The sequence below is a fragment of the Electrophorus electricus genome, chromosome 21, assembly GCF_041902795.1.
Source record: "Electrophorus electricus isolate QZ-2024a chromosome 21, ASM4190279v1, whole genome shotgun sequence".
Lineage (NCBI taxonomy): Eukaryota > Metazoa > Chordata > Actinopteri > Gymnotiformes > Gymnotidae > Electrophorus > Electrophorus electricus.
The window spans coordinates 5,481,343-5,503,852 of NC_137517.1; the positions used below are offsets into that span (position 1 = coordinate 5,481,343).

At 42.7% G+C, this 22,510-nt stretch overlaps 2 protein-coding genes across 4 annotated transcripts; both read left to right on the forward strand.

Annotated features, from left to right (window-relative positions):
* The first annotated feature begins 3,024 nt into the window (after window positions 1-3,024).
* On the forward strand, window positions 3,025-6,245 carry syap1 (synapse associated protein 1). 2 transcript variants are annotated; one of them, XM_026998606.3, is made up of 9 exons: window positions 3,025-3,367; window positions 3,707-3,825; window positions 3,912-3,978; window positions 4,128-4,201; window positions 4,312-4,451; window positions 4,534-4,688; window positions 4,839-4,897; window positions 4,980-5,130; window positions 5,351-6,245. In XM_026998606.3, the coding sequence occupies exons 1-9, from the start codon at window positions 3,166-3,168 to the stop codon at window positions 5,476-5,478; spliced, it is 1,095 nt and encodes a 364-aa protein (XP_026854407.1). In that variant the 5' UTR covers window positions 3,025-3,165; the 3' UTR covers window positions 5,479-6,245. The 2 variants fall into 2 exon arrangements, with proteins under 2 accessions (XP_026854407.1, XP_026854408.1); XM_026998607.3 differs by having other exon boundaries at window positions 4,983-5,130.
* A 729-nt stretch (window positions 6,246-6,974) lies between these two features.
* Window positions 6,975-18,358, forward strand: fbxl5 (F-box and leucine-rich repeat protein 5). Of its 2 annotated transcripts, none has more exons than XM_026998669.3 (11): window positions 6,975-7,135; window positions 8,606-8,821; window positions 10,834-10,929; window positions 11,361-11,556; window positions 12,463-12,645; window positions 12,806-12,931; window positions 13,588-13,736; window positions 14,190-14,272; window positions 14,454-15,164; window positions 15,681-15,829; window positions 17,406-18,358. In XM_026998669.3, exons 1-11 carry the CDS (start codon window positions 7,052-7,054, stop codon window positions 17,480-17,482), a joined length of 2,070 nt encoding a protein of 689 aa, XP_026854470.2. In that variant the 5' UTR covers window positions 6,975-7,051; the 3' UTR covers window positions 17,483-18,358. The 2 variants fall into 2 exon arrangements, with proteins under 2 accessions (XP_026854470.2, XP_026854471.2); XM_026998670.3 differs by having other exon boundaries at window positions 12,466-12,645.
* The last annotated feature ends 4,152 nt before the right edge of the window (window positions 18,359-22,510 follow it).

The following is a 22,510-nucleotide window of genomic DNA, read 5'->3' on the forward strand; positions in this document are numbered from 1 at the left end:
TAGGACAACATGACAAAAGCGTATTGACTAAAATACTAAAGACCATAATAAGAGTCAAATGCATGGGTAAATAAACAGATTTTTCAATTGGATTTAAAAATATCTAGGGGATGTCGTTATAGAAAAAAGAATGTTCTTCTGTAGTCTTGGGCCCAAAATGGAAAAGGACAAGTCACTTAGGCACCTTGGAATGGCTAAAAGCAGCTAAATAGAGGATGAAATGGGAACTATAAAGGTGCCATGCCACGTCGGCCTTTAAAAGCAAATGACGAACCTAAATAAAATAAACTTCTTATTTAACTGGTAACCAAAGAAGAGAGATGGTACAGGAGATTATCTGTGTTGTGGCAGGTTGAGCCCTTCCACAAAAAGTTCCTAGTACAGTCTGTCTGTGACATCCATCTAGGTCCATCTTCAGCTGTGCCTCACGAAAGGAGAACTGAAGCACATTCTTAGTTACTGCCCCAAGGCAGTAGGTGAAGGTTGCTACAACTGTCGGCATAAACAGGTACCGAAGGGTATTGCTGACACCATCTGCAGTGCCGAAGACCAAGCCAAGTGCATTTGACCATCAAGGCAGGCAGTGGTGTTTGTCAGAGCATTGGAGAAGCCCCAGTTTGAGCCAAACGCAGCAGTAAATGACTGGCAGATGTTGATCGTCTCAGTTCATCTCAGATGTCCAGAGAACATCGCATAGACCACCCTGAAATCAGACTTTGTGCTGATTTTGGACACATCAAAGCAGAAGGTCATGCTGGAGCTCACTGAGCGCTGTGGGGAAAGAATGTAAGCGGCCAAAGAAAGGAAGTGAGTCGGGTACACAGATTTGGTGGATGAGTTCCACAGAAAGGGTTGGCCAAAACTGCCCATTTAGGTGAGCTACAGAGGCTTTACAGGTACACACAAGAAGAAGGCCAACACAGCAGCACAGACCCAGCTGAAAGGCCTCTTGATGGCTGTGTATCAAAAGGAGTGATCTGTGGATGTATGCTATTGCACACAAGCTGAGAACTGATCACTCTCAGCTGGGTCACCCTGGAGAGGGTGTCTGATCTTTGACCCCAGTTAACATTACTATTGATGTGTCCAAGTGCACCACTAGATGTTTTTTTAACTATATTTGCAAGTATGTTCTTAACTAAGGTACTGGTGGAAATTATAATAGCTTCAGTGCTGATATCATTTAAATCTGTAAAATTATATTACATCCAGCATTTATTGTCCTTATCAAAGAATAAGAATGTACTGTTGTCACAAGGTTTTAGTGGGAGGTGCAATAGTGTATTATCTACATAATTGAGATAAGACATATTATTTTGTAATATATATATCAAAGAGGCAAAATAAAAATAAAATAGGACCCCACATGGAGCCCTGGTGTACTCCGGATGCGACAGCCGCTATAGAAAAAGAACCAAAAACATTTTTTGTGAGGTAAGACATAAACCACTTTAAAAGTGTACCCTTGATGTTAACACCACACTTAAGACATCCATAAGAACAGTCTGGTCAACAGTGTCAAAGGCTGTTGTTAGAAGCAATAAAATTAGAACAGCACACTTTTCGGAATTACAGATAACAGTAAATGATTGGATACCCTGAGTAAGTGAACATTGTGTTACCATGTCCTCTAAAACCAGAATGTTGTCATTGCTTAAAAATTGAGAAAGTTGAGAAGGTTCTCTGTGATGCTGGTTTGGATAGCAGTGTTAAAGGACATAACGATCTGAGAACTGACTTAAAATATATGGTCTAATAGAATGTAAGCAAAGTATGTTGTGGATGATGGACATCAAACAAGACGGGCTGACGAACAAACAACCAAATACCTGATATACGCACCTAAATTCTGCTACTTGATATTCTTTGAATCTGGTAAGAATGGATTTTTTCATTGCTGGGAAGGACTGCCCTCTGGTGAAAAGAAAAGTGCACCTTTCATGTTTGCTTCTCAGTTTTAGAGTGATAGAGTGATGGACACAGCAGGATCCAAGTCATCTTCCATTCTCGGCAACTCGACTACAAGCAGCCACCCACGTCCTCGCACAAATTACACTAGCGAATAATTGCCACAGATCAAGAGGGATTTAATAGTACAGTGGAAATGTAAAAGCAAAGGTACTCTTCCCTCGGAGGAAGGGCGGATCATAAGATTAAGATTACTCCTCGGATTGATCTAAACCCAGTCGTACTCTCGGTTTCAGTTAGTTTTGACAGTAACGTGAACAATTATTCCGTTCATAAACACCTCGCTTTAATAACATCTCAAAGCTCCCCTGGGAAATTTACATGGGACCACACCCCAAATCCCCTTTCTTTCGGTGTTGTTATTATCTATACTGGTACCGAACCATGTCGGTTTGGTTATGATCCAAGACATGCAGTTACCAAAATATTCTGCTGAACTAAATGATGTGTCCAACTGTGGTGAAACAAGGCTGTCGCCACATTAAAACCGAAGAAATGAAATCACTGTAGTGTCCAAGGGTAACTACAGGAAACAGATACAGATACAAAATGTGTTTTTACTTTCAAATCTGTACCATAGCCTAAATTCTTTGGTAGTAATTCGGCAGTTACTATGGAGTCGGAGACTTATAGAGGTTTAATCTCCTTCAACATTACTAATCACGTTCGAGTTTATTGTCATTCCTCCATATACTTAATACAGGCTATTTATCTTATTGCGGGCTATTTATCTTACTGCGGGCTATTTATCTTAGTACAGACTATCTATCTTATTATGGGCTATTTGTCTTAGTACGGGCTGTTTATCTTAGTACGTGTTATCTTAGTACATGGTATTTTGGAACGAGACTGAAAACAGACTGTTATGTTATTAACATATGAGTTCTTTGGTGACACCTTCACTTTTTACTAATTTTTATCTTTTACTCTTAATGTTTTCTCGTAGGCACGTTTCCAATAGCGGGTAAACCCAACCCAAGTTTTCATAGTGGGTAATTGCCAGGTCGTTGCCTTTCCCACACATTAGAGGCCGCTGTTTCTTCTGGTGCGCTTAGAAAGCCGTCGAAGAAGCAGGTGGTGACGTTGGTACCCAAGTACCTCACTGTAAAGGTGGAAGATGGTTTAATATTCCGCTAATAAGGAGATTTAAACTTGTTCAATTCGCAGCAGAACCGCTTGAAACGGACAATAACAAATATGTTTAAAGGCTGGGGATCGTGGCTTGGCATGGATTCCACCCCAGGATCCAACACAGAAGGAGACGATGCTGCTGAAATAGTCGGAAGGAAGAAGCAACCAGGGGAACTTGAGGTAAACAAACAAGAAGCCAGCGAGAGCCCAGCGCAGCCAGACGATGGCCAAACGCAGCCGATACTGCAGCAGGCCAAGGGGCTGAGTGGTGAGATCACTTCAGATACGGATTCAGCTATTGTAACTATAACACTAGCGTGTTTTAAAGCATTAAGGTTACCCCTATGTGACTTAGGTTAGCTTGTTAGCTAAATTGTATGCGCTGGCTAGCTGGCTAGCTAGCATACTTTTGCACAAGTCTAGTTGTCAAAACACACACACGCACACGCACACACACATTAAGAGTAATCAATGTAGGTTAGTTAAGCAAATGTGTAACTCGGTCGCTTACCGTAGTCGTATTACTTACTAGCAGTTTCTTAATAAGCAATAAGAATTGTATCAGTCTGGTTCAAATGGATAATCCAAATTACTCTTTGGCTGCAAGGTTACATTATCAACATTGCGAGCAGTGCGACCAAGAAAATAACAGAGTCTGTGGCGGAGACTGCACAGACCATCAAGAAAAGTGTGGAGGATGGAAACATCGATGGTATTATTGACAAGGTGCACTCTCTCTCCCTCCCTCTCCCTCCCTCCCTCTTTCTCTGTGTGTTAATATTTTGTAATGTAATAACTTGATTATTTCTCAGACCATTCTGGGAGATTTTCAAAAAGAACAGGAAAAATTTATGCAAGAGAAGAATGCCAAGAAAACAGGTGAGAACATACCCCAGACACAGACATTTTTAGTATCAAATTACATTAGATTTACCTTTTTACTTTTTCCTCACTATTATTGTCCTGCATTTGATCATTTATTCATAGTGCCTAGTTACATTTATTCCAATATCACTATAAATGTGTAGATGCAGCAGCGCCTCCTTGGGTAGGCTACAGTGAGGAGGAGACTATCCAGCAGCAGATCTTGGCTTTATCAGCGGTACAGTTCTTTCCTTATCCATACCAGCATTTACGTTGAGAGAGTGAAATATCACACTGTGAAGCAAACATCCATCATCGTGAGGCCTTCTTTCAAAATGCCTTTCTCAGGACAAAAGGAATTTTCTTCGCGACCCTCCGGCTGGCGTGCACTACAACTTTGATGTAGAACAGATGTATCCCATTGCCCTGGTGATGCTGCAGGAAGACGAGCTCCTTAACAGGATGCGCTTCGACCTCGTCCCGAAACAGTGAGCGGCAAAGAGATTGAGTCGGCCTGCGTCGTGTGGTGATGCACCGCGGCTGACGAGATGGTGTGTCTGTGTGTTGCAGTGTAAAGGAGGAGGTGTTCTGGAGGAACTATTTCTACCGTGTGTCCCTCATTAAGCAGTCAGCACAGCTCACTGCGCTGGCGGCCCAACAGCAGGCCGCAGAGAGAAGAGAGGACGAGAAGAATGCCGCCGCCCCGCAGGCCGAGAGCGTACCAGGTATGCCGTGAGTTTGGATAAGCTAGTGCTGTCATCTCAAGTTTCTTGCTCTCGTCTGTCTTTTATGTAAGGGCTGAACATGCTTCCTTGTTGCTTAGTATTGTTCTTTTTAGATATTTCTTCTTTTTCTTCACGTAATCTATTTCTCAGAAACCATCAGACCAAAGACCCCTCCTACGACCATCAATGCCAAGGCCAAGTCCAGTGAGGTATTACGTAGCACTAGATGTTTGCATTAAGATCAGTCTATCTGATAAGCACAGACATGCACAGGTCATTCTTGTTTTAAAGCAGCATGACGAGGAAGAGATCTCGACTAGTCCTGGTGTGTCCGAGTTTGTGAGTGACGCGTTCGACTCGTGCAACATCAACCAGGAAGACTTGCGAAAGGAAATGGAGCAGCTCGTCCTGGACAAGAAAGCCAATGTCTCCCCACATGACGGTGAGCTGGTCATTAATAGGTTGGGCTTGGCCATTTCACATATACTGGTAATATCTACTCTCATTTCCAGTCATATTGAGTTATAATGAGGAATATTAAATGATGATATCTCTGCCATATTGCAAGAATCCCTCCCTCCCTCCCACACACTCTCACTCACTCTCACTCTCTCTCTCTCTCTCTCTCTCTCTCTCATTTCTCCTACTTTTCTCCCCCTCAGAAGACGCATCCGAGTGGGAGAGGGAGTTGCAGAGAGAGTTGCAAGAGTACGAAGTGGTCGCAGGTACAGATAATCGTGATGATAACTGGGACCGTGAGATTGAGGAAATGTTGCAGGCTGACAGCTAAACCCTAAGAACCCTCCCTTTTCATGTGGACCCATCACTGCACTGGGAGAGAGTGACCAAGAGCGGACCAGAAAAAAAACAACCGTGTTTCGACCAAGTGTGGGATTTGGAAGACACTGCATTTAGACCCTAATATCATACTTTATGATATTATAATGACACATTTATCTGTTGAAATGAATTAAGAAATCTCTTAAGAATTCATTCTCCTGATTTAACAGTAGTTAGATTTAGGGATGTATTCACACTCTGTTTAATAAAAGTGGACTTTGGCTCACTGCCAAATACACTGCATCTAAAGTAAACTCCCTCTTTGCTTATAGACTTTGTAAGAAATATTTGGTTCTGCCTTTTTATACTATCAATGATCTGTCATTGTGTTCAGTTGGACCTACTTTATTACTTAATTATTTACATCATATTATTTGAGACTTTTGGATGGTCATTTTTGAAACTTTACAGTTAAATTGGCTCTCAGTCAAGTAAATCTTGGCATTTGAAGTCAAGGTGCCACACAGTGCTGGCCCATTGACGATATGTAGACGACGTATTTTTCCCTTGTGGAGAGTCTATTGCGTCCTTGCATCTGGATTAAACAATATGTTTTGTAGTTGTAAGCAGTCTACGACAGAGCTGACTTGTATATTCACATGGGAATGCAGGTGAAAGTTTAGTTTTGTTTTCCTTTATATAGTGGTATAATAATCAAAACTAAATGAAATCTGCACCAATAATGGATAACTAATAAATCTTTGTTTTTCTTTCTCACTGTGTTGCATTGTGTTAGTTGCTGAAAAATCATAATTTTGTGTATGTAAAATGTATCTAAACCATGTCTTTGATAAAGAGATGCAGTTACAGGTGATCAGAGGTGATGAAATGTGAGTAAAGCTGATATTAGCTGTACAAATCAATATGATGAAAAAAATTAATTAGAGACGTAGCTAAATTATGGATGTTTAATACTGTGAAATTCTGTTTGATGAGATTCTTAGAATTATGACTTGATATCTTACAATAAAGTTACATTATTGAGATGCTAAATTTATACGTTGACTTAAAAAGGAGATACCAAAATTATGATTCGGTGATTATAAATATATCCAAATTACGAGCTAATAGTTATTAAATATTAATACATAATTAAATATTGAATACATTAAATATTTATATATTAATACATGATAACTGATCATAATCACCTCAGAGCACCGCAACATCGTCGTCGCACTGTACACTGTACACTGTACACCGTCTTTGTACACTAGCTAACTACTAAACCAGTCTGTAACTGAAATTGTGTCCTTTCTACTTGTAAACACTAGTGACGAATCTACAGTGTAAAAAATACAAAAACAAAACAACTACTGAGAGAGCGGCTCTTTAGAGGAATATTACACTATGACTTAAAAAAAAACCAAAAAAACAAAAAGAAACCTCTCAATTAGCTTACATGGACGTTAAGCATGTCAGGAGAGCGTCGCGTGCGCGCCCACGTCACGCGCCGTCTCGCGAACTCTGCCGTGGCCAGCAGACGCTGCTCGAGCGGATTCCGTGGCGGTCCATGGGGTGCGATGGCGCCTTTCCCCGACGAGGTGGACGTTTTCACTGGCCCGCACTGGCGGATGAAACAGCTGGTCGGCCTGTACTGCGACAAGGTACGTGTTCAAAGACCGTTGAGTTCTGTAATCCATAGTGGCCCGGGGAGCTAAGTAGTTAGCACAGCCTAGTTAGCGCGTAGCATTAGCTCGCTACCCTAACTAGCTGCCCTAGCTAACTGGAATACTTGGCGTTACGTAGTAACATCACCGCGTAACTCAGCGTTACAGTTGAATGTTGTTGCACCGTTTGCCAGAAAACTAGCTAACTAACCTGTGTCAATTCAAATGCCGTTAAAGAGCTTGCAATCTGCCCTAGCCTAGCTATGCAGACTATCTACGACCATAAGATAGCTAATTAAATTTACACCTGTGTGTTGATGCGCCGAGTAGGATCTGCGTGGTAGTTGGCTAGCTAAAAAATTCGTGTGCGTATTAGCCACAAGAGAACTTTTACTGAAACAGATAGCTAAGTAAATAAAATCCCCACGATTTCTTGTTTCGAGTACCTGGCTAGGATATGCCAGCTATGTCTGGCTAACCTTGGGTTTAAATAATGTTAGCTAGCTCGCTACAGATTGCAGCTGTTTTCGGAATTTGCTTTCAGAATGTATTCAACTGTTTTCTATTCTCTTTTTTTTAATACTTCAGAACAATCACACTTGAGTCCTCAGCCCCATGACTAACTAGCCTTTTAGCTAGCTTCTTAGCCATCTTGCGAAGTTAGTTACGGACTAATTTAGTACGTGCGTTACGTGATAGCGCACGGGTGCCACCAGTCCTCCATGTTTATCTTACTAGCTCGCTAGCTGCGTATCTCGATTGGCTGTGGAAGTCGTTTGTAGTAAGTGTAGTTATGAGTGATGTAGCTAGTTAATCTGTATATTTTTCCGGTCCTGCCCACCTGAAGTAAAAATTGCTGTGCCTTGCGCTGCCTCTAGTATGTCGTTAATCCGAAGGGATGAACGTGGGCTTTGTATGAATGTTACATAAGTGGGCTCAACCATGACTGATCACCAGTCCAGGTGTATAAATGGAGACACTAAATGAAAGGGTTGACGGTGAGTTCACCTGCGGGAATTGTAATAATAAATTCAAACTTTCAACATTTTTTTTTTTTACCTTGATGAACAATTCAAGGACCTAAATATTATTGTTTATGTATTTTAATATCGCAGTTTTGGCTTCCATGTTTTGGCTTGGATGTTATTAGCTAAATGAGGTGTAGGCCTGTTTTGTGGGTATATATGAATTTGATCTAAATAAAAACAGTACACCTTAAAAACTGGATTTACTGTAATTATGTAACTGCTTTACACTGAGCCATAAAGTACACCATATTATCTGCTAATCACATCCTTGAAACTGGTTGAAACTTGAAACTATTATTTGCTAATCACATCCTACAAGTTTATGGTTAACAAGTAATTTTGTGGCTGTGTAGAGCTTGAATCTTGCTTCTGTGTCTGTACACTTGTCATGTTCTTAATGTAGATGTCAACATGTTTCCTTTCTCTGTTCCATCAACAGCTGTCAAAGACGAACTTCTCCAACAACAATGATTTCCGTGCATTTCTCCAGACGCTCTGCGCCACCTTCAAGGTGTTCAAGATCCATGAGCAGATTGAGAACGAGTACATCATCGACCAGCTGCAGCAGCGGAGCCGCACGATTTACAATGTGCACTCCGACAACAAACTATCCGAGATGCTCTCACTCTTTGAAAAAGGGCTCAGGAATGTCAAGGTGCGTGTTTTAGTAGGTGTGTTTGTCTAGCTGTTTTAACCTTGTAGGTGTGAAGAAAGTGACTCTTGAAGGTCATATGTTTGTCCCTGCCTAGTTCAGGTATGTTGTCAGCCATGAGTGTTGTAAACAGAGCTTAAGGTTTAGGTACGTTTGTAAAATGCCAGTTATCAGGCAGTTGATACTTTGCTTAGGTGTTGGTTGCATCAGTGTGGGTGCCAGCAGATGGCAATTGAAAATGGCAATGCAGGTTTTTTTTTTGTTTTTTGTTTTTTTCAGTCTTTGAATATTATAGTAGGAAACTGTACAAACAGGACAGAAAATGTACAGATGTTGCATTTTTGGTCAAGCTTGTTGTATTGCTTTTGCAGTTTCCCGGTATGGTTTTAAAAACTATTTGGTTTATGGCCTTTGCGGGTTGTTACTGCAAATCTTTGTGTCTTTGGTTGGTTCAGAGTTGCTCAGAATTAGGAAACAGTCTGCACTAAAATGGTCTTACTCAGCCAATCCCAGTTTGCCAATCAAGGAATTTTCCGCTTGGTGAGGCCAAGTGAAATAAGGCTGTCATCATTTGTTTCCTGCCATTAGCCAGAAAGGATGAGAAAATCAAATGAACTTTAATCAAGTTTAATTTTGATGAGCACAATCTTGTGTGTCCTTAAGCTATGTGAGAAGTAACCTGAGTTAGAAGCACAGAACAGTGGAGTTTTATTTGTTGAATTCCAAAACTGTGCTGTATGAGCGAGGCATCATTTAATGTCAGTTGCGCTGTGTAGGCTTTTCAGCTACAAAAACACCCCCCAAATATTTCAGAAGAGTAATTTTGGTCTTGGGTCAGTTTTTGTGACCGATTTGCCAGTCAAGGATCATCGTCAAAGGAATCTGATCCTAGATCAGAGCTTCTCCTCCTGTCAGGGCAAAGTTATTGCTGCCCATGCCATGCAGGGTGGGGCCTGTCTCTTTGCACTGCAGGGATGACTCAGGATGTTGTGGCGCCTTGTGGGACAGCACGTAATTGAGATAGATGTGGCCAGTTCCTAAATGGGAAATTCAGTCTTTCAAAAATGTTTAGCTGACTTTGGGTTGGTAAACAAACAGTCATAGTTCATAAAAAGTATGTTTTAACTATAAACAGCTATGTTCAACTATATACAGTATATACAGCTGCAGGCAGTATAAGCCTGTTTTCATGCATGACTTATCGAACACAAAAAAAGGAATAGGATGTGCTTGTCTGAATCATGTCCATGCTCAGACACATTAATTTCAGAGTGTTCATTTATCTTGTGTTCATTTAGAAGAGTGTGTGTGTGTGTGTGTGTGTGTGTGTGTAATGTTTTTTCTGTGCATCAAATATGATCTTGTTTGTTGGAGAGTTGCATAGTACTGTACTTTAGTGTAGTGCAATACAACAAGCCTCATGGAAGAGCACTCTTGCTAATATGAGGGATTTAAATGGATTTAAAAAAAATAACATTTTTCAGAAAATCGGAAAATAACAAATTTGAGTTCTCCAAGAAAAAAAGTCTTTATGGATTAAATAAATTGTATCTTATAGTAACATTTACATTAGTTTTATAAATTTAGTACAGTAAAGTGTCTACTGTCTCCTATGGCAGTTTAATTTGGGACAGTAACCTGATACCCCACAACAGTTCCCCCCCCCCCCTTTCTGGGGAAAGAAGTACACACAAAGTTTTCCGTGAGACTTGGTGACTGAATTGAAAGTTTTGTAATTACGGTATTTAAGTAATGACTTGAAACGTGTCATGATCTCCTGTGTGATGTCATGGGGAGCTGTAATTTAAGCTCCGTTCAGTGGGTCTGTAGTAAAGAAGCAATGCAGCACACTTGCAGTGGGGCTACAGGTATGTATGATTTCATTTAGGGAATGTTGCTATAACTGACCTGCTTGAGTGTAGCTCCCTGCATAAGCGCATATGCTTGTGCTGGTGCTCACATGGTGCGTGGTGGTGAGTGCTGACGCTTTGCCCCTCTACCCCTGACCTCGGCAGAGTGAGTGCGAGCAGCTGAACTACGCGCGGCAGCTGAAGGAGCGGCTGGAGGCTTTCACACAGGACTTCCTCCCTCACATGAAGGAGGAGGAGGAGGTAGGGCTCACCTCCATGTCCCACCCCACAGCTTTATTGCCTGCACCTGAACAGAAGGATCACGCTGACCTTGGTTTTACACGCTGCTGATGATGGGCCATGCACCACTGATTTTCAGCACTGGTCAGAACACAGGGCACAATTCAAAACCAACCATTTTTGGGACAAGAACGTAGATCCCTTGAACTAGAAGTCGCCAAAAACAGGGATATGTTGAGTGCAGTAAACCTGCTGCTGCTGATAAAGGTTTGCATAGGGTGTGTTGTGCTTGCACAAGAAAAACCAAAAGAACAGGATTAGCATAGCTGAAGGCATTGATAATCATGCCAAAGTCTTTCACAGGTCGTATGTACTGATAACTAACTAATTTGTTTATTTGAACTTCTCACATGATTGCACCTGTCGCCACCCCCCGGACACACACAACTCAGGTGTTTCAGCCCATGCTGATGGAGTACTTCACATATGACGAACTGAAGGCAATTAAGAGGCAGGTGATCGCCCAGCACTGCAGTCAGCAGCAGTGGGACACGGCCGCCGAGGTGGTGAAGGGGTTAAACGCGTGGAGCCAGGCCGAGGAGCTGCACAAGGCCTTCAAATACTCGGACCACGAGAAGACTGAGGCTGGTGAGGAGTCACACAGGCTAAAACATACATTCAGCAGTTAGGATAGAGGGCTCCCGTCAAAGGGAAATTACCTTATTGAAGTATGTGAGCAGCCTGAGTCAGTTTTCAGTGCTTTTCCTAGTCCATAATCTCTGACAGATATTGTGGTTCCTCAGTCCAGGTACTCGGGTTACCTTTCTTGGACTTGGATAAACAAACATGCCATAGTTTGTCCTGGCGGGAAGATGGTGTTTTTCAGACCTGTCCCATTTGGTTTTAACATTCAGTATCTTTAGTCTTAACTGTCCTTGGAGCTCCTTGGTAACAGCGAGCGCCTGAATATTTTTCGTCATAGCCACACGTACCTGCTGCGGCTGAAATGTATGCACCAAATCTGCTTATAGGCGTGGAAGGCAAGTGGGAGGTCCTGTAATGGGAAATGTGTCTTAACACCGAAACCATAACTATACACAGGCTGATGTAACATCCTTCCAGCCTTACACAAACCAGGGTATTTAACATTGGTTAATCATTATTGTAATATGGTGCTATGCACTATGGATATTGCAGATGGCTGCAATATACAGATGAGCTGTCTAACAGTTTTTCTTAGTGTGTATGGTGGTTTAGTGGCAGCTAGGTTAAATGACACCAGTCACATCAACTATGATCAGTCACGTAAATAATTTTATTTGAAAATAAAAAAGGCAGATTTTTAACCTAGTAATGTGTAGGTTTCAGAAGTGTGTTTTAAAATCACTTAAATGTACATTACCGTTGCAGTATGTAGGAAGTATAAAGATAATTTTGTATTTTGTCCATACGTAGCTCTAACCACCTTTACCTTGCTGAAGGTCACAGCATATGCATTCTGCATTAGTAATTTACATGTGGTAATTAACGTCGTCTCATGTCCTTCCTGTTCAGCAGAGTTTGAGGGCGGTGCACACACGCACGTCTCTGTGCTGCCAGGGGAGGTCTTGGTGCGCCTGTTCCGGTACCTTGGCCCGGACGACCTGTGTCGCTGTAGTCAGGTGTGCAGTACCTGGGCAGAGCTGGTCAAAACGGGCTCACTTTGGAGGCACCTGTACCCAGTCCGCTGGGCCAGAGGTGAGAGCCCAGCCTGCCGCTTCTCTCTCCTTTACCTGCGATGCCCTTTCTCTGTCTGGTGCAGCTGTGACTCTGTTAACATGTGATGAAGCCCCAGTGAACACACTGCGTCATCATGGTGAGATTTTGGCAAGCAGTTTTAACAGAGCGCGTTTTCTAGGTGATTATTACTGTGGTCCCCCGTCGGAGCTGGACCAGGATCCAGATGAAGAGTGGGTGCAGAACCTACAGGAGGAAGGGCGAGCCTATCAGGAATGGGACGAGGACGCAGACATTGACGAATCAGGTAAAGCCTGCCTGCCTGTACAGATCTCCTGCTCAGATCTGCAGGTGTTATGGATGTCCTTGCTAGTGGCTTAGACGTTGAGAATTAGTAGACCCCCTAGTACTTAGACCCAGTCCTATTTTCGATTCTGTCCTAGCCCCTTGGAACTAGCGGTTCTCTATTGGCAACCCTGCTGCAATATGAACATGTCAGAATGTGAGATTGTCATTAACGAATCAGAAATACTGTAACATTAGCTAGCTAGTCTGCGATGCTAGTCTGCGATGACCATAATATAATATATAAAGGACATGAAGATAATATAGTGGTTATTGTACATTTTAATGGTTTTTAACAGAGAAAATACATTTGTAAGTTTCCATGGTTGCTGGAGTATCTATTCAGCTGTAATTTGCAAGGCATTCTGAGACATTTTTCCTTAACGCTCATTTTGGAGTGTGCCTCTGAAAGACCTCTGTTTGTAGCCCAATGTCCCCTAGTCTGCTGTATCAACAAGAATCAGTATCTCTAGGCATGAACGCTCAAGAACCTGGGGGGGGGATTGGAGAAATGCAAGCCATTGTATGTGTAGCATGAATATCTGAGTGGTTGTATTATTCAGATGTTCGTGTGTGTGCGCACACGCGTGCATGTCTGGTTGGGTGTGGTCTTCATAGAGGAAGCACATGAGGACGCACTGGCCATGAATGCTGTGCAACAAGAGAAGAGACTCCTGAATGGATTGATCCAGAACCTTCTCCCTGCCGTGGGGTCGTCCGTGCGCACGGTCAGCCTGGCCTACAGTGTCACTGTCTCCAGCAAAATGGTGAGCAGCGAAGAGGGAACCTGCGCATGGCAAGGAAGCTTCCACTGTGTGATGCATGCCAGGTCTGGCACAAACCACACTGGGGGTGGGGGAGGCGGTGTTGAAATGCTTTCTCGTAAAAGCTCTTCATTTCCGCTAAAATTTCTTCTGATGCTTGTGGTGGTGTAACAGTATTTCAGAACAGCATCTCTCATCTGCACAAAACACTGGTTACTGTGTTGAGAGGAGATGGTGCCTTGGTGCATCACTGCACAGCCTCGCTCATTTAAATATCAGTTAACGATCAAGACCATCATGGTGGAGTCACATGTTGGAGAGAGATGATCATCATTAATCTGCACAGTTCCCTGGACTATGTAGTTAGTGTCTTTTAAGATAAATGTGGGGGTTAATGTAGAGCTGCTCACATTGTTTGTTTTTATTTTTAAAACCTCTCTATCTCTCCTCCACCAGGTGCGTCAGATCCTCAGTCTGTGCCCAAATCTTAAACACCTAGATCTGACGCAGACCGATATCACAGATTCAGCTTTTGAGAGGTTAGTGTTCCACCATATCTGCATTTGCCTTCCCTTCAGTTAAAAAACAAAAACAAAAAAGGAACCAGATTTAATTTCACTGGCAAGAATCTTTTTGGATGCAGTTCTGGAGAGATGACTGACTTTATTTGATTTAAGCAGGAGGTGTCACTAATATAAATTCCTCTGTTGCTTCACCTAGCTGGGAAGAGCTGGGGGCATGTAGCTCGCTTGAGCATTTGGACTTGTCAGGCTGTGAGAACATCACTGACCACACTCTGAAGAGGTTGTCCCTGGCCATAGGTGACATGACCATACCCACCTGTTCCAAGAACATCCCCGACCGCAGAGCCAAGCTTCTGAAGGCCTCACCCTCTCCAGTCAAGCTTCTCGATGAGCACTCCACCTGTTCAATGGGACGAACCCGCCAAGCTTTCATTTTTAAGCGGAGGCCAGGTGGGCGGGGCATGGGCTGCAGTCCCGTTTGGGTTCTGGACCCAGCTGAGCTGGCTGACATCGAGGATGCAGCGGATTGGAGCAGACGAGGCGGTGTGTCTGCACAGGATGAGGAAAAAGGGTCTATTTTGGAGCTGCAGGCAGGAGGCGGGCCTTGCTGCTGCAGAAGGCGCAAGAGGCGGAGCTATATTACCGACACTGCTTCCTCCTATTGGCAGCAGCTGTATGGTGCTTTGGGAGAAGTGCAGTGTGGCCACTCCACATGCTGCAGTTCAGACACTGCGGTCAGGACAGTGAAAGGAGCGCAGTGTGGCTCCCAGCCCACAGGGGACAGTGCTGAGTTTCGGACTACATGCCCTTCTGAGGGCGACTACAGGACTGACCAAACAGGGGCCTCTCGAGCTCTAAGGTTCCTCAGCCTGTCAGGATGTTATCAGGTCACAGACCTTGGCCTGAGGTGAATCCTACACATACACACTTTTTAAAAAATGTAATACGTGGGTCATTTCTACACATTGGGTGGCCCATTACAGCAGAGTAGCCAAATCAATTTTCAAAGAATAGATGACAGTAAAATGAAACATACATAAATAGGTTGTTTACTAGCTTCAAGAACAAATGCCAAAGAGTCATAATGACCAAATGTACTGCAGTTTCTACAGTTTAGAAAATTTCAGAAAAAACAATTAAATTCTATCACTAGTACACCATATTCTTCAGCTGTCAAAATCAAGCTTGAAAGGCCATAACAAAAAATGTTACAGGTGTCTCACTGGATCTGTTAGAATTGTGTGGGCATAGTGTTGAAGTCAATACGTTTATAAGCTTCATATATGCAGTAAATTTGTAATGGGAGCATTAGTACATAAATTCTTTTGTGTCTCATCTGTGTGTCTTGGGCATGTATATGCCTCTACATGTGTGTGGGGGTTGGGTTGATGTATGTGTCTGGCTCTGTGCATGGCTGTTGTAGGTGTTTGTCTCAGGGAGGAGGGCTCCCCCTACTGGAGCATTTGAACCTCTCAGGCTGCCTGTTTATCACAGAGATTGGACTGCAGGAGCTGGTGTCTGTCTGCCCCACCCTCAACTATGAACACTTCTACTACTGCGATAACATCAACGGTAACGCAAACACAACCCCCTGCTCAATAACAAAAAAATCTCTGATGTAATGGCAGGTCTCACACACACACCCACACACCAAGTCTTACACTATAACAATGACAGCTAATAAATGTACATGCACAAAAAACACTACTCTTCACTGGTAACTTCTTATGATGAGTAAAGCGTGATTGCAGTATTTAGTGCAGTTCTAAAAACTAACATTTTCTGAATGTGATTTTTCTCCTCAGCTCTCTTTGGATGTTAGCTTTGTTTTGAAGTTTTATGCATTTAACATAACTCCTGTGCACTGTATTGTTTGGGGTAGTTATGGAAGGTTTTGCATTGGCTTTTATGTAGAAATGTAATATGACTTATGAACAAAAGGTGTAATGAGTGCTTAACACAGCTCTCGCTCAACTCTGACCTTGTGCACGAGATGTTGATGGGTGTACAGTACCTCAAGGTAAGTATAAAGAAAATTAGTTTCTAGATTGAGAGATGGATCCATGCAGGTACATGGCAAGCTATCCGGCTTTTCTAGAGTATTGTTTTATCATTCACAGGTGTACATAATAGTATCATGGTTTTTACCTACTGTAGAGCGGTTTGGACACTTTGAAATCTGATACAAAAACAAAATATGGCATGAGTGTACAAGATTCAAGTTTGTCTTGAACAGCTCTTGTTTCGTGCTTTAGTTGTCCACTGATTGATCCTTTAGTATGAAGGTGGTGTGATGGACAAAGAAATGCTCGGGACTGTTTTGCAGTAAACAGACAGCACTAGTGAGCCAAAGCACATGAGTTTGCAGAGTATTTATTGATATGAATTGTCTGGAGAGAAACTCTGTGCCCCATCCAGGCAGTATGCATCGCCAAGGTTACAAAGTTCAACAACTCATGTAGATCTATGGTAACACTATTATACATGATTGACTAGGTAGGGAGTACAATAATTGGACTCCCACATCCTCCTAGCTTCTTTGGGTTCATCATCCTTTAACTCAAATCTCTTTAATTAAGCTTAAGCATCGGAGTAGATACAGTGATGGACTAACGCCTATGCATATATGTAATGAGTATAGAATGGTAAATAGTAAACAAATGCATACGAGTACCTTTCCATCACAGCATTCATTCTCCAGTCTGCTATGATTATGTACAGTGACAAACGTGGACATGGGATGTTTTGACACATCATATAACCATATATCAATTCTTTTTGGATTTTGATGTATTGAACTCAGCAGTCAATGCCTACAAAATTTATATTTCCTTGAAAGATGTCCATTGCTCAGGGTATTTCAATTAAGATATACATAGCAGGTGACCCTCCTTCAGTATCTTTTTTGTTTTTTTGTTTTTTTTCCCCCTTTAAATATATATTTAAGATTACATGTTAAATATATATGTTCTGAATATACACTACACTTGTTTTACATATATTGTAAGGTGAGATCTGAGTTGTATGATATTTCCTGTGTATTGCTCTAATACATTTAAAATAGTTTTTGAGGCTGCTATTTTATTCCAGTTCTGGGATGTGACCGACACACTCCTACTGACTGCGTCTCTCTCTGCTCTTCCCGCAGGTCCCCATGCTGATATGGCTAGTGGATGTCAGAATCTGCAGTGTGGCTTCAGGGCCTGCTGTCGCTCCGGAGACTGATCATCCTTCCCTAATGCATCTCCTGTTTTGGCTTTGCTCTTCATTTGCGCGTTGCACTACCACAGCTCGTCTTTTTTCTTATTTCATGTATCTTTCTGGTTTTATTTTTTATTTTTTTTATGTTTATCTCAAGCTTACACTGCCCTCCTACTCCTCTGTCACCTCTCTGTCTTCCTCTATCACACGTTTTGCTTGTTTTCTTTGCTTCTCCCCCCCTCTCGCTCAGTGGGCCCCCTTAACCATCGTCTTTGCCCCTCCCCTGATGGCCTCTCTGTCTTCTGTCCTTTTTCATTTGCACTTTTAAATCTAGAAGTGCTCCCTGCTGTCACTTATGGGCTTGTTTCCCCTCAAATGAGAGAGAGACGGGGGGGGACGACCCAGAATTCCTTGAATCAACATCCTCTTTCGAGCGACTGGGCAGTTTAAATATGTACATTTGTAGAAGAATGATGTGTTAATTGAAGTTATTTGCTGCTTTGAGTTTGAGCTTTGGAAAAGGTTCCTTTAGGAAAGGGTTCTTTGCTGTCCTAATTTTGAGTGCTTTGAAGAACCGCTACTTTAAGCACAGAATACTTTTTTGTTTTTCGTGGCAGTAATGGTAATCTCACAAAGCTGTACACCCACCTATAGGACTTAGTGGCCGACAGGCCCTGCTTCTGCCTCTAGTAAGCACGTGCAAGTCGCTACCCTGCAATTACTGTACAGTTACTTTGGCTTTACTGCTTCTGTTAACATGTCTGACTTCTGTTCTCGTGCAGCGCTGCACACTTGGCACCAGGAACAGCCACTGGAGGGCAGTGTGTTCTGTATACAGGTTAAGGCTTGTTTAGGATTAAACTGCATTGTCTGTCTTGAAATAAATATATGATAAACATTCCCCTTTAGAAGACTTTTGTTTTGTGTGTGTGTGTGTGTGTGTGTGTGTGTGTGTGTGTGTGTGTGTGTGTGTGTGTGTGAGAGAGAGAGAGAGAGAGAGAAAATTCTCCATGAAAACATTTTAGAATGAAGAATAACATTTAATTCTATATAGGTTTGATGCATGCCTATCAAATTGAGTGGGGATTTAAAAACAGGACACCTCTGCTGGTGCACTTGCAAGACATATTTTCCTGGGTCATCAGGCAAGTACCCTATTTAACAGCTGTACCGATGTTCATGGACCAACATATGAACTGGAGTGAGCCACCTTAAGTGCTAGTGATTTAAAAATTAGCCTCTGTATTATAAATATAACTTGAGACACCTGGACAGTTGTCCTGTGTGCTGTTGAAAATAGCATAGGAATGTTTGCCCCAGCAATCCAAAAATTTGCACTGCAGTGAGCCACACGATACATACAACCATGAGCATTAGGACCATGTGTGATTTTATGGGTTTTATTAGAAGGTGCCCTTCTATATTGTGGTGGATTAAATTTTTCAGGACAAAGGGGTTGAGTAAGCAACACCAATACAGAAATATTGAGATGTAGAACAAAAGATTTCTTGTTCCTTGCCATATACAAAAAACATTTAATGTAGAGTAGTCCAAACCCAAGCCCATACTCCCCTCCCTGATGACTCTGTGCAATGGCCACTTCTGCGCCAAACAAACTAGTCCACTCCACTATCCAGTAACAGCGTTTCCGACAGGGCCTCCCTGCAAGAAACCTGTGCCTGTCAGTCGATGTGGCACTAAACACACATTGTTTGTCCATACACAGGCAGACAGGGGTTCTTGTGGGTCTGGAAACAACTGAATGGGGAGAAATGGCACATGGACCGATGGTGTGGCTTCAAATGTGTGAGGCTAAAGAATGAAGTGGATCAAGCTGATCAAACCAATTTAGGAATGTGTGAAGCCCAAATTAACTTTGTTCACCTCAGTATTGGCTGACTTCCCCAGTAATTATTGTTTGTCTATCTTAACAGCCTTGACTACAGTGTTGTAATCAGTTAAGTGAGTGCACAGTAAAGACAAAAGCACACAAGTAAGAGTGTTATGCTTTCTAGCATTTGCTTCATTTGCTTTCACTGCGGTTGGTACGTTATTGACTTCTTTTGAGAAATGGTACACTTCTCCAAATGTGATCGGAAGGTTTTATAGTGAAAATGTGCGCAGATCCAGGATGGAGAAAGTGAGACTGCACTAAATGCAGAGAACATCCAAAAATAAACAGAAGAAAGGAAATAGCAGAATAATCTCTTTAAATAAGATATTTTGTACAGCATAATATGATCCATCCGCTCTTAAATCATCAAGACTGTGGTGCATTACTAATCATCCATTAATATTCCCTTTTTAAAAGGGCTTAGCATTAGTTATATTTTTACTGTTCAGCGGACCCTCTTACCCAGAGCAACTTACATGTGTCGGTGCTTGTGCTGCCTAGGAAATCAAACCCGTGACGTTGGTGGTACTGGCACGTTGTACTACATACCTTACCAGATGAGCTACTGTAACGTTTGAAATTATTGTGCTTCCTTTTCTACCCGAAGGTCAGGTGGTATTGGAGTTTGTCTTAATTGTCTTTGGGTTTACCTCCGACTGTGAGTAGCCAAGTCCAGCATGAAAAAAAAGAGTAAGCTTTGCTCAAACCATCTAAAGCATCATAAATTCAAGATAAATTTATATGATTAATCTTGTGGTAATCCACACAGATTAGCCAAAGGCTACCATCCTGTTTCCTGATTTGAACTACTAGAGCAGCCCAGGGGCTAGTTGGGGGATGAATAATATCAGTCTCCTACATTTGCTTTAACAATGCAGCCACTTCATGTCATAAATACAGGGAAGGCAGCTTAATGGGCTTTTTGTCTCCAATATCTAGCTGATGTATAGCTAAAGGGGTCTGGCCCAACTCTGTCTCCCTTATGCTAAAACCAGTTAAGCAATTTAAGCAACTCAGCCATCCTATCAGATTGGCCTAAGACTTTCTTAGCAATGCTTATGTTTTCTGCTAAAGAGTCAATAGTTCAGCACAAGCTGGCCCCTTTTTGTTCTTTACAGGCCTCCTCCCTGTACTCTGCTCTTAACCCCAGCATGCTGAGTACATACTTTCATACGACTCCTCACAGGAAGCTTGTCATCAGTGATATTGATCACCCAACCTGGAAGGGTCTATCTTGTCACCCCGCCAGTAAACTGAGCCACCAGTACATCGCAGAGATGTGCTCCAGAGACAGCTGGGTCTGACCTTCCATTCAAACTATCTCCATCACAGTTAACAGCCCCAGGATCAATTACCTCACTATGAGAGGAAATGTGGAATGTGTTGAAAACACGACAAAGGGGTCTCATACCCTCAGGACTCAACAGGGGTACTCTCTTCCCCATAACACCCCACACTGTTTCTGCAGAATCCAACACAATACCATACTTTGAAAGAAAATCAAAGCAGAGAAAATCCTATTGAGAGGGAACGTCAGCTACCAACACTAATAGAGCTAAGGAATCAAACTGGCAGACTCTCAGTCATTACCCCACAATTGCAATACTACCCCCGTTTATCTGCATACACACCTCCCTTAAACTCACTAAGTTTAGCCTCTCCCCCGTAAGGGTTAACCATATGCATTTAGGACTCACCCATCGAGCAGTCCCACTGTCTACAAACAACACAGAGTGTTAAAGCTATGAGTACATAGCTTTAAATGAAGCGTGTCCTTCTGGCTACAGCTGTGTACACCACCCATATCTTATTTATACTGACACATTACGCATGAACCAGAAAGCTAGTTTTCATTTCAAGTCCTTTGAAATTATTTTTACTAGCATTAAGAAGCCCACCCAGCCTCTTCCACTAATCGGCATCTACAGGCCACCAGGACCATACTCAGAATTTCTTAAGGTATTTGTAGATTTCCTTTGTAATCTACGCACTCTAGTAGTAGGACCCATTTTAGTTGGTTCAATATTCTTTTACATATTGGTTTTTGCATTCGCCTCTATTATATACAAACCATACATAAATCAATATGTTCCGCCACATTCCAAGAGAAGGCTTCTCTTGACCTTATCCTAAAGAAGATTGTTTTTCTATATGGTCTTGAGCCTGGTGGAGAGGTCGTATATCTTACCCTGAGGTCCACCAAAGCCTACCCAGGATCCTTTGCTTAAGCCTGCAGATGCCTCTGCCCTGTACGCAAATCAATCTGAAAGGACACAGAATCTTTATACTCCCTTATGTTTTATGTTATTAATATTTCTAATGCATTGTTCGGTCTCTTTTGCCTGTAAACACTCCTTATTACCTCAAGGGCATGCCACTGTGTGAGTCCTCAGCCCGCCCGAACCAACACCACTGCTACGACCACCTCCGTCGTCGGGCCACGGCCGTCGATCTTCTTTTCGCTTCTCCTTTCAGAGCAAAGCGGTGCGACCTCGGGGCGGGTGAAGAGGAGCTCGGCTGTCCCCGCCGCCAGAGCAGCCCTGCCTGGGGCTGAGCGGCATCCCAGAGCGGCGTCCTCCAAGTCTCAGCCTCTCAACCTGAGCCAGGTAGAGCCGCAGCAGAACTGCTCCTAGAAATCTCCCCTTCATTCTGCTCTATTTATCATGGTAATTTTGTCATTTTCCAGTGAGCATCATGTGTACTTTATACCTTATATTTCTTACTTAGAATAATCTTTTCCAGTTAAGTGGGTATTTTGAGTATGCCATAAGGTGTGTATCGTAGATGGGCCTCCAGCATCCCAAAGCACTGAGCCTGGCCGGTCGATTGATTTGCCGGTACGCTGTGCGTGTTGGCCAGCATTCGCTCGCAGCCTGTGTTGAGTCCAGCGTTTGTGCATTAAGGGCCCGATGAGTTTCAGAGTTTAAAGGGAGCTAAGTGGGCCAGCAAGCAAGCCCGCCTGTCTGCAGGTGACGTAGGCCACAGGCTCCAGCAGCAGGTCCAGCATACGGCTCCCCTCCAGCGGGTTTGCTTATTAGTCAATGGCACCTGTGAACAGACCGCAGGCTTGTTTTTTGGCTTCAGTTTCGTTCACGGTCGTCTTAGTTATTTTTTGGACACACGTGTTTCTGATTCATCAAGAAGTCTTTTGTAGGGCT